General features: G+C 32.8%; 1 protein-coding gene across 1 annotated transcript; it reads right to left on the bottom strand.

The window, feature by feature from the left end:
* Window positions 1-330: 330 nt before the first annotated feature.
* On the bottom strand, window positions 331-15,519 carry LOC133195119 (uncharacterized). Its single transcript, XM_061330989.1, has 3 exons — window positions 15,448-15,519; window positions 1,661-1,768; window positions 331-663 (listed from the first exon to the last, which is right to left on the bottom strand). The coding sequence occupies exons 1-3, from the start codon at window positions 15,517-15,519 to the stop codon at window positions 331-333; spliced, it is 513 nt and encodes a 170-aa protein (XP_061186973.1).
* Between the last annotated feature and the right edge of the window lie 224 nt (window positions 15,520-15,743).

The following is a 15,743-nucleotide window of genomic DNA, read 5'->3' as shown; positions in this document are numbered from 1 at the left end:
CATCAATTTTCATTTTGCATCATTAAAAAAAACACAGTACTAGTGTTCTAAGAATATTTAATAATCAACATTCAAATTCATTAAGTATATACATCACAAAAATTTTAAAGGACATGAAAAGAACTAGTTGTTTGGGATTAAAGTTCAGTCCATTCAATTACATATGTTATATATATATACATATAATCATCTATAAAAATTAACAATTTTCCATAACTTGATTTCTTTCACACATGAAATGGAATTAAATTAACATAAATAAATTAATAAATAAATCACAATTGCATCAAAAGGAATCTGAAGCCTTTAAGGTTCCAAATGCTCACACGTTCAGCCCTGATAGGTGGAGGACACAGCCCAGCTAGGAATATCCTTGGGAGGAGATGTTCTCATTACTTGAGTAGAGCTCCTGTTGACGGAAGCCTTCTGTCTGCGTGACTGGGCTGTCAAGGCTTTACGGTAGTCTTTGTCCATTTCCCTCTTGATTTCCGTCATCTTGGACGACTCCCACTGAAATGGAATAGACACCCTCCTTGTTTCGTCCTCGTCATCTGTTACTTCCGGAGACATCGACTCGACCGTGAATGCCTTCCTGATTGACCTCTTCTCCTCCTTCGTGAAATATGTATCCCTTTCGACCTGGACCAGTCTGCTCTTCAACTTCTACAACCAAAGCATAAAGGTTAGTATTTGTCATATCATTAAAAGATACATGAAAAGGTACAGTCACATTCAAATATGTGGGACTCCAATTTATTCTTTTTACCTTTTGTTCTATTTTCATAACAAAATATATACTTGTGTACCATCTTCCTTATAAAAATTTAACTGCACATAGTTATATAATTAAAAATAAGCATTTGTGTTAAAAAAAAAAACAAGCTGTGTTTGTGAAACACTATGCACCCGGCGGCAACAAAGTTCGAAAAAGCTATTTTTAGCATATAGGTCACAGTCAAGGTCACAAGGTCATTGACCTTGGTGTCATTTGAAAGAACTTAATGAGTGGAGTACGCATACCAAATATGAAGTCTCTCTCTCTCATGGTTAAAAAGTTATGGTGAAGGTTAAAGTTGACAACAGACAGACAAACAGACAGACAGGACAAAAACAATATGCGCCCCTGATCTATCGATCCGGGCACATAAAAATAGCAATGCTAAAACTAGTTTACCATTAAGTCAATTACAATTACAGATGCATATAGTCAAGAGATTGCTTGAATGAGGATTATTAGGAACAAGATAAGCAGTGAAAAACATTTGCTAATTAGATAATTAGGTTATTTCAATAAAACATAGTCTTATGTTTATAGCATGATAGGGCCATCTTTAAAAAATTGTTTGGTTGCCCCCTCCCAACTGAACTAAAACTAAAACTGGCCCGAAAGTTTTAACCAGCCAAAACTTTTTTTTAGCCTTCAGGAAACAATTATTTTTTTTTTAAAACTTTTTTCTGGAAAACATATTTTGAAAATTCAGCATTGATGTTGATATTTTCCAGGGAAAAAAAATTCTCACCTACCTATCGAGCCCAATTTTTTATCCTGGGTTGGGGGAGGGCAAGCAAACATTATTTTAAAGTTGGCCTAGGCAAAGACTTTTTTAAAAGCAGGGGAAAATGGACAGCAAAGCAATTTATTAAGAAATAGAATACTTACATCTCTTTTGCGTTTGGCCTCTTTATTTTTGCGACGATGCTGCTCTATCTTCCCATCTCTTTTTCTTTTGAGGTCATCCCTCATGTTCCTCCAAACACGCTTCACTGCCTCTGTACAATAAAAAAGAAATAGAGTGCATAATGACCAAAACGTATGTAAAATACCTTTAAATTTTTTTTAATCAGCCAATTCCCTCAATATTTAAGTAACAGTGAGTTCGAGACTTTACACCTGTACACCTACTTTATACTTGTACTAATGCTTAGACATACAAGTTTTATAATAATAAATTTTTCTGTAGAGAATTTCTTTGCTAGACATTTTACACTTCTCTAATAAAATCCAGACAACTTAACTGTACTTCAGACATCTGAATGAAAAAAGCAACGCTGTACATCAAAGATCTGGCTTTTTATGGCAGTATGATCTACTTGCCAATACACATCCATTTTGAAAAATTTGAATCCCAAGTTTAGCTCTCCACAAGCCTAGTGCCAATTTTCGCTTTGGGAATGAATATAACTTAGTTTTGCATATATTTATAATTTAGTGTGCATTTTTTTTTAAATCACCCTTTATACAACTGCAGCTCCATCCTTCTCCAATAATTTGAACAAAGTTGAATCTGTACTACTTCAAAAAGCATGTATATTATTTTATATGACTATAATTATAATGGTCCTGTTATTGTGCTTTTCAAGATCTTTTTTTTTCTGTATACATTCCCATGTTAAAATAATTATCTTTCCCTATCAAGGCTACAAACTCCCCCCCCCCCCCCCCCAAAAAAAAAATTAAGGCAGGGATCATCAAATAACCTAATTTTCCAAACCGTATATGAGGACACCCACTTTTTCAATGGTTTTATACATAGTCAGCACATATTTATTGTTCTTAACAGTATAGCTGTATAGTAGCATTGGATTGTGTGTAACAATGATTTAATTTTTGCCAAGTCTAGATAATTAAGGTCATGTAAATTACCAAAATTAGGTGTTTTTCCCCAGAGAGTTCTCTCTCTCTCAATTCTCCTTTCCTACCTGGTGAAAAATTACCATATGCACTTAAAAATAGCAAACAATGATATTTCTGGTCGACAGGATTTTGACTTGGCAACCTGAACTTGTAGTATGTTTAATATTTTATATGATGATTTCAAGCCATTTGTTTTCAAACATAGTATGAAACACAATTGCACAACGAAGATCCCCATGTTTCAATACGGACAGTTTCCCATCAAAAAACAGAGATTAATCCCAGATTTGAAACTTAGATAAGCCTATATGGATAGTAAAATTTTTTTTAGTCTGGTTTAAACCCTGAACTGTGAATATTTAGAGATCTACCCTCTCATTACCTTTCAATTGTTATGATGCTATTAGTGTATGCCTGGCTCATCTTATATATAATGTACAACAGTGTTTTATAAATTTAAAATTCCTGTTGTGAAAAAAAAGTTACTAATAATGAATCCATTTATTGCATTCTCTTTGAAATTGCAACTGACAGTTTATTAAGAAAAATCTTCAGAACTATCAAGGAAACTAAATAGTAAATTAAATGTACACATTGAGAGACTAATTAGAATTGAATTAATTTTTCTTTTATCTCATGGCTTTGAACATACAAGAAAAATAGATTTATAAAATTGTTTCTCTTTCTAGTTAATTGACTCTTATTAAAACACCAGATAGGTAAAACTCAACATGTTTGAGACCAAAATCAAACAGTGTACTCATGCACTAAATGAGTGTAATTCAGAGTAATTAAACACATGTTATGACTATCACAAAGGTAAAGAATATTATGTCCTCCAAATTAAGGGATGGCTTTACCTTGATTAGATTAATTACACCAATTGTGACCCCCTCAAAAAGCAGACAAGATCAGATTGAGATATTGTTTTGACAAGAAGGAATAAGGGTTTCTATAATGGTTTGTAAAGTCTAAACTTCACTTGACACATGTTCTCCGACAGGAGGAGGTCGTTCAAACAGGTAAGTCTAATCTAGAAACATGTAGCTATTTGTTCATCTTTACTACACTTTAGAATCATTTTGATTGTTATATAAGTTTTAGTTATACAAAACTTACTCATGTGAAATGTCATGAATCATTAAGGGGATTTAAAAAATTGTTCCCCCAACTGGGTTGCACTTTTCACAGCTATGACAATTATACTCTTTTAATGAAGAAATGAAGGATAATCTATGAAATACATTATATTCTTTTTGTGTGTCAATCACTATTCTTGAATACAAACTATAATTATTCAGAATATTTTTAAGCAAATTTAGAACCTTTTAGTTCCAAAACTCCAATTTAAAAAATCCTATTATTAGGATTCAATTTAAAACTGGGCCCCCTGATAGCGCCACATCCTTGCTGGCAAGAAAAGAATGACCATGCTCACAGACAACTAAATTCCTGTACCTCAAAGCCTGTAAATCTGGGGACAATTATATTTCTATCAGTCCTGTCTAAGAAAAAACTAATCTTATTTGGAATATGTTGAGATAATCTCTACATTAAAACAGCAATGAAAAGCACCAAATCATTATTTGCTGTGGAATCTATGTAAATTAAAAAGATTAGCAAAATATAGGAGTTTCGAGTTAAACCGAAATTAAAATTGGAAGTTTGGGTTATAAAAATAAATACAAGGACAGGTTGTTACATTAGAGTTCAAAATTCAAATCACAATTGTGTTATCAAGAGGGATATTTTTTTCCATATCATTCACTTTCAAATTAGTATAAAATAACTAAAAGCCACTGACAATACCATTGCTGTACTGCACCAATCTAATTAAAATTAGATGTTGCAAATCCGCTACCACTTCTCAAACATCTAACAACATCCCATAAGGGGTCACGTCAGAGCGACCTTTCGATTACCCAATGAAATCGCCGTCTCTGAAATCTTGGCTTATAGTTCGGATGTGTTTCTTTTTTTTACTGCCACACCTAAACGCCCGAGGGGTTTCGTAGTAAACAAAATATGCATGGTAAAGACCGTGCTATATATAAATGTGACGTGCGGGATATATAGATGTATACATGTAGTTTGTGCATTTTCGTTTGTATTATTCAGGTGAGAATGCCAGATTGGCGGACTATACGTTCAATTTACACCAAAATTACTTTAATTCAACGTAAAACAACATACTGAGCATCAATAATGTAAAGATGTAGCCGTGGAACTAATTTTAGAATCGTATACAGAAGGTTAATCTGATTGGCCAAAAATTTTATGTTTATTCATAATCGAAAGGTCGCTCTGACGTGACCCCTAATGGGATGTTGTTAGATGTTTGAGAAGCGGTAGCGGATTCGTAACATCTAATTTTAATTAGATTGGTACTGCACGTGTGTACTTTTGTATTTTTGTATACTATATATTACTTGTTCAAGTTTTATTAATACAAGTACTAAATAATTAATGTACTAAATGATACAGTACTGTCTGAAAGACCGGTCAAATTAATGAACTTCATTGTGATTTTTTTAAATAGGGCTTTTGGACCAACTTAAAATTTGATATCTTGCATTATTAACAATAAAAAAAAAAACAAAAAAAAAACTGTGTGATACATGGTTATCCCTCTGAAATGTAATTCATGTCATTCGATGCACCTTAATTTTCATAAGAAATCCATCTGCAACAACTATCTCATTTTTCTTGTGTGATAAATAAACAAAGTATCTTTGTTCTGTAACACTGAATTAATTATAGATATAATTGATACCATTTTATTTGCAAGCTATTATTCGTTGTGAACATTTCCTAGGAAACTGTAGCTCTTTTCACAAAAAAGTTTTTGTAAAAGATTTTAACTTAAGAATCTCTTACGACAAATCTCAAGTGCTTTTCAAACATGCGGTCGTAGCAAATTGAACTTAAGATTTTACTTACGACAGATTTCGTCCCTAAAAAAGATTAGGGCTGTGTATTGAGCAATAAAATTTGATACAATACGATATGAAAGCAATTGACTGTGAAGCAAGGAAGTTTGAAATCCAACGTCACAATCACAAGTCTGACGTAAAAGTAGGCCGTACGACAATCTTAAGTGAAACTTGCATCGTAAATATTTTGTTGTGTATTTCATACAATATTTAGACAATAATTGTAAAAAAAAATATAAAATATTGATGCAAGTTGCATAAAAGTCCAATTTACCATATATTTTGGTTTTTAAAATAATATTTTTACAATAAAATCGATTTTAAAGTACTTCAGAGAGAGTGAAGGCTCTCGTAAAGGTACGACAGATTTTGCACTTAAGGCTTTCTTTTGAATTTTTGTGAAAAAGACTTTTATCGTAAGTTACTTAAAGTAAAAATGTGTCGTTAAGTTTTTTTTTGTGAAAAGATCTACTGTTATGTTCTGTAATTTTTCTTAATATGCTGATGCATAAAATGACACATTTGGTTGCCTAAATTCTGGTACCAATTTTGAATGGAAGTTGGCTAGATGATGTCCAAGCTGAAGAGCTCAACACCATAAAAGATATGTAATATTCAATTGTTAACAAAATGACAATCTATTCAAAATACATTTATCATTTAAATAAAAAAATTAAAATAAATGCATTTGTACTTGAATTAAAATAAATATTAAATTTAGGTACATGTACAATAAGAGGCCCATGGGCCAAATCGCTCACCTGAGGGGGGGGGTGCATTTTAAAGTACCTGAGATTGTTCCATATCAATATAAGAAATAAATGGCTTTGTAATTCCTACACAGAAAATTTTAAAAGATTTTCTGCAACATATTCCTTTGTAAAATTAGTGGCTCCTCCCTACCCCAAGGGTTTCTGATTTGAACAAACTTGAATCTACACTACCCGAGGATGCTTCCATATGAACATGACTAATCGTGGCATATCTGTTCTTGAGAAATTTTTTTTATGTATATTCCTATGTACAACTTTGATCCCCCAAAGTGTTGAGGATAAAAAATATACCTAATTTGTCAATCCAATTGGACATAATTACAGTTAGAGTGATTCAATAGAAAACTTACGATAAAAAATTTACTTGTATATTTAAATATTTACAAAATGTTGAATTGCATACATGTTAATTGAACAAAAAAGTCAAATTTAAATATGACCCTGTAGTAATTTTCCTGAGTATAAATGGTGAATTGCTAAGCTGTTTAAGTATTTTGAAATAACCATTGAATATACCTAGTATGAGAAGATTCACTCATCGCCTGGTCAATGGACCTAATTATAAACATTTCTTAAGGCAATAAAAGAAGTATAGCTATATTATGTATAAGCCTACAATTTTTATAATCATTTTTGATATTATAAACAAATTTGCACACTGAAAAATATTCACTGAATCAGAGCTCCAGATAATTTTTAAGCCCAAAGTGTATTTACTCCCTGATTTTCAAATCAGTGCAGATTTTGATATTCAGCACAATGATTTAAGAGTATTTTGTTAATATATCAATGTTTTGGCATCTTATTGTGATCTTGAGCTTGTTATTGAAATAAAGGTATTTGAAAAGAGGAAAGAAAAAACTAAAGGACAGTTCTTGCATTTATTTACATGTAAATGAAATTTTAAAAGTGCCAACAAGATTTTTGCTTTGATCCCAATTGTGGCCACACCCCACCCCCAGGGGTCATGATTTGAACAAAGTTGAAACTACACTACATGAGCATACTTCCATATCTATATGACTTATCATGGCATTGCTATTCTTGAGAAGAAGATTTTTAATTTTTTTTTTCTATATATTCTGATGTAAAACTTTGATCCCCCTACTGCAGTCCCTCCCTACAACTTGGGGTAATAATTTGAATAAATTTGAATCTTCTAAACCTGAGGATGCTTCCATAATAGTATGATGAAACATGGCTTTGTTGTTCTTGAGAAGATGTTCCCCCGTAATGGCCCCACCCTTTCCCACGGGTCATAATTTGAACTAACTTTAAACTACACAACCTGAGAATGCTATTACACCAATATGACTAATTAGGGCTTTGTTGTTCCTGAGAAGATTCTTAAAGATTTTTTCCCCCTATATATTCCCATGTAAAACTTTGATTCCCACATGTGACCCCATCCTTATCCCAGTGTCACGAATTGAACAAACTTGAATCTACACTATGTAGAGGTTTCCTATAATATATATTTTTTGGTCCATGGGTTCTTGAGAAGATATTTTAAACATGCCACCAAATTTTTACCATTTCTTAATTATCTCCCCTTGAATGAGAGTGCAGGCTCTTCATTTAAGGAGGAACAGGACCTTGAGCTGAAAAAAAATCTAGTCAATGATTTTTCTTTGTATTTAATTTAGTATGTCCTACATATCTTAAGCAATTCTGTCATCATTTCAGGGCTCTCAATTCTCTATATTTGGGGCCGTTCAAAAGCCCCATTCCCAATTCAAAGAGGCACCTTTTTTCCCAATGTGTTAATTTTCCCAATCTGTCAGTTCCCCAAATATTAAAGAACATTTCATAAGATATATAGTTACTAAACCTGTAATTCATATTTCTCTGCATTACAAAACAGAAATTTAGTGGATAACTACATGTATCACCAGAAACTCAATATCGATCCGTACAGTGTCTGTATCAAGTTTTGGTTCTTCGTGTTTATGGGTCCATCATTGAGTCTATAATTTTTAACTTTTCCCCTTAATTAGCTCCCCTTGAAAGAGAGTGTGGCACTTCATTTAAACAAATTTAAATACCCTTAACCTAGGCATGCTTTATCACAGTTTGTGGCAGTTTTATTGAAATTGGTCCAGTGATTCTGGAGAAGAAGCCAAACAATCTGATAAGTTTACAAGCAACACAGTACATGCAGACAATGGACTTTTTTTTGATCAGGAAAGCTAACTTGAGCATTTAGTACAGGTTACCTTCAACGGTACCAGATCCCCAGTCATAGTCCTTATAAGCTCGACGCACTTCTCGCACAATCAGCCTCACATCATTGTTTTCAAACCTAGGAAATAAAGTAAAAAATACTTAAAATGAACAGAATTTTTAGTTAATAGAGAAATATTAAATAAAATTCTTTCGATAGGGGATGGAGAACAATTCTCCTTTGTTATATTTTAAAAAGTCTTTTCTGTAGTTGATGGGGAAAGGGGGAGGGGGGTCAGTGGCATTCAATCACCTCATAAATTTTTCACTATAATAGCCTATAACAGACTGTAAAAGAGCTACTGAACCAACTATTTTACGAAGTATTTTCTCTTCACTTCTCAATAAATTCTTATTAAAACCAGTTATTTCCTCCATCAGAAAGGTATAGATGAATCACACATGAAACTACCTACCAAGTTCAACAAATAATTTGTACAAATATCATATTTAGCACCAATCTGCTAATTTTTGAATGACTTTATTAAATAACATAACATGTGTTTAAGTTCTTATTAATCAAAAACCAATCTTAAACTCATGATCTAATTAAAGCAAAAAGAACCACTGTTGTATTAATTTGTCTTATAACAGCTATGATGTTAGAAGGATGTCTTTTAATACAAATCTTTAATAATATGGTCCATATTATTGACATTTTATCATACGAGCATGATTTATTCATTGCACTTACTTTTCAAAATCAAGAACAAGAGGGTTTTCCTCATCTTCTTTCAGTTTCCTGATCACTTGCCGCACTGATCTCTAAAACAGAAGAGCAATAAGTAACTATGTCTAGGGCTGTATCAATATATTCAGGAATTTATCATATCAAAAAAAAAAATTACTTCCAATACCTAATGGTTTTCTTGTAATTCTTTAAAAAATGAGGAATTTCAATCACCAAAGAGAATATTTAACATAGTTCAACTCCCAAAAAATTGAGGAGGGGTAATACTGAAAATACTACAAAGTTAGTTCCTTTCACATGAAGTGGTCAGGATATTTATTCAAAATTAAGAAAATTGTTTGTAATTCGAAGACCTTTAAGACACCTTTGGTACAGTACCAAAAAATTAAAATATTTCTGTTCTGAAAATATTCTGGAATCTTAGACTAAACTATCATAAACTTTTAAATGCTTCACTATTTTGTACAGTGCAAAATAATAAAGAAAATGGATACAAATTTCTACTTCATAAAAACCATCTTCAATGGGCAAAGTAATACTGTTACTGTATTTCACGAGATCTAACACAAATAATCAAGAATACAAATTTTACATTTTCAGTTTGAGGAAATTCTTTAAGAATTCAGACATCTCAGTCACGACTTAAAACATGTGACTTTCATTCGTAAGGTCTTAAAATTGTATAGGTCTAGATATAAATATTTGCTGTTGTGTTTAATATTTTAATCTTGATCTAGCTTGTGGAGTGACAGTGAATGTTAAAAACTTTTTCCTATTGTCGGCCGTAGATACCTGACGCTTGTGCCAATGAAGTCTACAATTCTTAATAATCTTGTGCCAATTTTGGTCATATCTTTGAAGCTAAAGTAATAATTGCGATAGTTGATTTGTGATCTTTTTTATGAGGTTGGAATTATTCATTAAAAATATATTCTTTAAACTTTACCCTCGCGTCTCGCATGTTGTAGCATAGATTTGGACCAAATAAAACTTCCATGAAAAAGAGTGCACTCAAGGGAAGTTACTCTAGATCATGTAGATAAAATCTGCAGATTTCACGTACCAACCCCGGCAAATGCTCATCATAACTATGTACTTAGTTAGTTTATTTCATGTCCAGGAGCAGAGAAGAAGATTTTCAAAGATTTAATGCATTTTCACTATATAACCAATAAAGCCCTACCCTACATTATATAATTTTATAAAATATCAAATTAGTTTATTTTACAATATCAAATTAATTTATTATACAATATCAAATAAGTTTTAATTACTTTTCACCAAATTCATTTTAAAAGTTATGGCCTAGTCAACAAGGCTGACTCTTTTTGCCCAGTTCCCAAGAGATATAGACAACACCTGCTTGATCAGAGATGTTCTACCAGTTAGCTCTGCACACTAAACTCATAAATTTCTCTCTAATTTGACATGCAATTTTCTGCTATCAAATTCTCCTTGACCAGTGCTTGATAATTACACCCATGGGAGAGGTGGAATTTCTCTTGTAACATTACATTTGTTACAGATTGCTGTAAAGTATATAATAAAAAAAAACCAAGTATTTTCTTGATTTAACATTTTTTAATAAGGATACTGCAACACTCTTGCATTTTTTTGGGATTGTGTAATCTAATAGTAAAAAGACAGGTTTTTTTTAATTTCACTTTAATTAAAGGTTACAGTGACCTTGAAATAGGTCGCGACACACCTTCTACCCAAGACGCATAAATTGGCCAAGTTTAATGATTCTGTCCAATAGTTTTCTAGTTATGAACCAGACAGGATTTTTCCATATTTGGCCATAGCATCTTAATTAAAGGTCAGAGCGACATACTTTTAGTGTGCGACCCAAGAAGTATCAGCTGACAAAGTTTGATAATCCTAGGCCTAACGAGAAACACAAGAAAAGCTAACAGACAGACAGACGGACGGACAGACGGACATGAACGCCATAACACAGTCTATGCAAAAGTTTTTTGGACCACACAGGACATTCGGTCCTGTGTAAGGCCAAAAATAATAATAGTCTCGTTTCCTGCTACCCGACCTACCCTATTTTTTTGCACCCGACCCTTAAGGTTTTTTTTTTTAAGTTTTGGAAGAAAAAAAATCGGGAATTTCTGAAATTTCATGGATCTGTCACCGTAATCGGTTTCTGTGTTAACACAAAATAAGCATTTCAAGAAATTCTTGTTTTAAATATGGACTTTCATAAAATACCACTTGAGCTGTGCATAAAAAGACATGAAAGTTTTATTTTAAAAGACAATATTGACCTGTGACATGTTTAATTTGATCTTGTATTAGTTCATATCCTAAAAAATGCCGTCGGAAAAAAATAAAATAAAAATATAAAATAAATTATTTTCCTACCTACCTACCATATTTTTTTCAGGCTGGTAGCAGGAAACAAGACTATTATTTTTTTTTGGCCTAATCAATGAACAAACAGGACCGAACCAAATTTTGTCAGACTGAAAAACCTAATGTAAAAAAGTGAAATACATGAAAATGCAGAACTAAGGAAATCTTATTACTGTAGATGGTCCATGCAGTTTTAATCAATTCATTTACGTATTTGGGTTTGTGCGATATTTTTTTACTTGTAACAAACATTTGAATGACTCCGCGTCAAAAAAGTAAACCTCAAAACTGGATGCTGAGGCATCGGACATTCTGGTCCTGTGTAAAAAATGATGCATCAGACCAGAGGCACTGCACATCGGTCAGGTTTGACGGTCTGATGTCTTTCGCATAGACTGATAATATAATACGTCCCGTCTAAAGACGGGCGTATAAATATAATTAATTGCTGTCAGATAGTACACAGGTGAAAGTGATACACTTGTTAATGCACATGTGGGTCATTCTATAAATAGCATTGATGTTCCAAGATCAAAATGATTCGTTAAACACATAATTTCAATGTCATATTTTAGCATTAACATGCTTAAATAAACATCCAATAATTATTATCATTGCTTATTTACTCTGTGAACCGTGGGTTAATACTTCAACGAAGTGCACATGCTACATGAATACACAATTGCACAATGATCATGACCTACATTCTACAGTTATGTTGAAAGGAGGAAAAAAAAATCGGACACCAATGTAAATATGTTTCCACAATATTTACATGTAAGCATGGGTGCTACATAATGTGAACCCTTTTGTTAAAAGATGACTGTAAAAGTAGGGACATCCAATTTCTTATCATAACATTTTACAGTTAGGCCTAAAAAAAAATGTTTGTTTCCTGTAACACTCCCAAAAAATCAAGAGTCAGTAGGTCGGGATTTTTTTTCTTTTTGCTTATGAATAAGGGAGTCAAACATCCTCGGACTGAATTATCCAGGTGTTATATTTACAGTGGACACCCAACATGGCTGCCTAGCGGCAGAAAATGAACTTCAAAAAGTTGTTGGAGAAATTGTTCAAGATTACAATAATGATTACTCTTTATATTTAAGGTAAAAGTTGACTAAGTTGACATATTCAGGTTTTTTTTTTTAGATCTTAAAATCAAGGGCCTGGGCTTTTCCATTTGGGAAAAAATAGCGCCATTTAGTTAAAATTGGGAAAAATATCCCAATTCACATTATTCGAGATAAATTCAATTAGGAGCCATTTCTTTATTTGCAAGGCATTTATTGACTTATTTACATGCAATAAATCTTTATTGAAAATCATCTTAATTATTTGCTGTTCTGAAGTTTTATTTAAGTTTAATTTTTTTCTATTATATTTAGAATAATTGACATTAATGTCATGTTTCGAATTGTCTTTTGGGAATTTTCTTTGATGAAATTGGGAAAAACACACACTTTTTACCATTGGGAATGGGGCCTATTACAGGCCCCCTACAACCCCTAAAAAAACCCTGATATTTTATATCTCAAATAAAGATACAATTAATATTTTTTGAATATATAGAATCAGCTGAATGATCAAACAAAAAGAGCAAACGCAGATTTGGCAGAAAAAAATCCACCCAGGGGTAATTTGAATGGGTCGGTCAGTTTACAGGAAACAAACATAATTTTTTTTTTAGGCCTTAAAAATATAATTTTCTTCCTTGAAATTAATTTTGGGCAACCATTTTGTATTTGTACAAGTCAAAGTTTGAGATCACTTGCCCTTTGGGCAAGTGAATCTGAAAGTCAATGTCTGTCCCTGAATATTACAAATAATGATCTGCTCTCAGATCAAGTGATCTAAAAATTGATAATTTCAGACCTGCCTAGTGCCTACTCTTTTCGTTTTGGGGTGTAATCTAAATTCTCATTTTGCTGGCATTTCAGAGACAATGTTCAATTATTTGTATTGTCCTATTTTGATGTCTCGCATTATATGATTCTGTATAATTTAAATCATACCATATCCAAGGCGGTCAATCTCTCTGATTTGTATCAGATAAACGGACCCTTCCCAATTGGGAAAACACCCAAAATTCCCAATTAACTTGTCAAGAAACTCCCAATATCACAAACTGTACATTGTGTGTACATAAAAAAATTAAATTGTGTTAGTTTAAAACCAATTCATTTTTTTGTTTTAAATCATTGCATGAATGTAAAATTTCCCAGTCTGACCCAAAATGTCGATAGTTTTCCCAATCTAGTGACCCTAAAATCTTGTATTTCATATAAAAACTGATGATGTTTACATAATTTTCAAATAAGTTACTCACAAAAGGTTCTGTAAAACAACATCCTAAAACTTGCAAGTCCCATTCTTAACTTACGACTCACGACTTAATGGTCAAAAGCTTGCCTATCACAATGTAATCTCTCTGTGGTATAAATTGTAAATTTTCTTATAATCTTTTATGACCTTAGTTTATATAAATCATTTTCTATACTATTTCAGGCACCCCCGCTTCAAGCCTGTATTATTAATCATTTACCTACTTTAAAATGACATTGATTGCTTCTCGAGACTTTTTCTTGTCAATTAAATCTGATGTCTCTGGTCGAGCCCCTTTATTGTAAACCACTCATTTATTCCTTGAAAATTACCTCTATACAAAATAAGACTTTGAATGGGATACCAAAGTAGATGTTATTCTAAATGTAGGATAAAACCAAAGGCTGCCGAGCATAGCTTGTGGTAAAAATAAGTAAGGGGTGCCCCGTTTACATAACGATTGCCTATGCTGGTCATGATTTTCATAGGTCTAACTTTCACACAATTTTATAAGACAAACCTCTTAGTAACACATTTTTAAGCATGGCATTTTTTAAAGCAAAGATTTGAATTTTATGGTGTGTAGTTTAGCAATAGAGAATAGATTGATTGTTTGTTGTTCAACGTTACTCTCGAGAATTTTTCACTCATATGGAGACGTCACCACTTGCCGGTGGAGGGCTACAAATTTTGACCTATACTCGGCACTTAAGACCATTGAGCAGTGAGGGATTTTTTTTGTGCCAGCACCTACTGCGACACAAGACCTCGGTTTATACGGTCTCATCCGAAGGACCGGTCTCCACATCCCGCAGTGGGATTCGAACCAGTGACATAAGGATCAACTCCTTACTTCACGACTCTAGAGCAGACGCTCTAACCAATGCGCCACGCGGGCAACAATAGAGAATAGAAGAATTACACCAAAAGCAGAAGGCTAGGGAGATCTAAATTTTTGGGGATCTCGAACTTCACACACTGACACACAGACATCATCAAATTGTTTAAGTAATGAGGAATTATTGAAAGACACTGTACTTAATACCAATCTTTTAATCATTCTAAGCTAATCAAAAGTTACCTCCCTTTCTTGCTTGAGCATAAAATGAGTATCATTTGTTCATTAAACTAGTACAAACATCGGTAAAAGGTAACATGCATTTATACATATTTTTATACACAATTTTTTAACGTTTAAAAAAAACTTACATCAGTGAATAGCTAATGATGGCGGTACACGAATTACACACGAGATAAAGGCACTTTCAAAGACACTTTAAATCTTATATTCTGGAATTATTATCCTTCATTTTATGTTTCAGTATGTCTGTATTTCTTGCATTTCATTGATATAACAATAAACTTAACAAATTCAAATTTAATCCATAACAAAATTTCGTCCGTTTGAAATTCTTCGTTACCGCCATTTTTACAGAAATCAGCTCATTCCGCAAGGGCTTAAACTACAAAACTAACTGAAAATGTGATCAAAAATAATGTTACCTGAATTCCGTCAGGCATCCTGAGTGGTTTCTTCTTCGATGCGGAGTCGAAGAGGCCCCTGATCTCAGCCATTTCCCTCAAAACGCGCTCCATCATCGCTTCTGCCATCTTTCCGTCTTTCTCTCTCAGCGATCAAAACATGGAATGAGAGATCGCGCCAATTTTTTTGTCCAATCAGGAAGCGTACAAACCCACGTGACGCGCCACCTAGCGGCACCCCATAAAATCAAAATGGTTCCCCTTGTTTTACAACACAGAAAGAAAGAAAAAAAAAACATGGTCACTGAATGGACACT

This window comes from Saccostrea echinata, unplaced genomic scaffold (assembly GCF_033153115.1).
Source record: "Saccostrea echinata isolate AGI-Se365-2 ecotype Australia unplaced genomic scaffold, CSIRO_AGI_Sech_v1 ptg000029l, whole genome shotgun sequence".
NCBI classification, from domain to species: domain Eukaryota; kingdom Metazoa; phylum Mollusca; class Bivalvia; order Ostreida; family Ostreidae; genus Saccostrea; species Saccostrea echinata.
The sequence above is the reverse complement of the archived record's forward strand: the minus strand, read 5'-3'. Positions and strand labels throughout refer to the sequence as shown.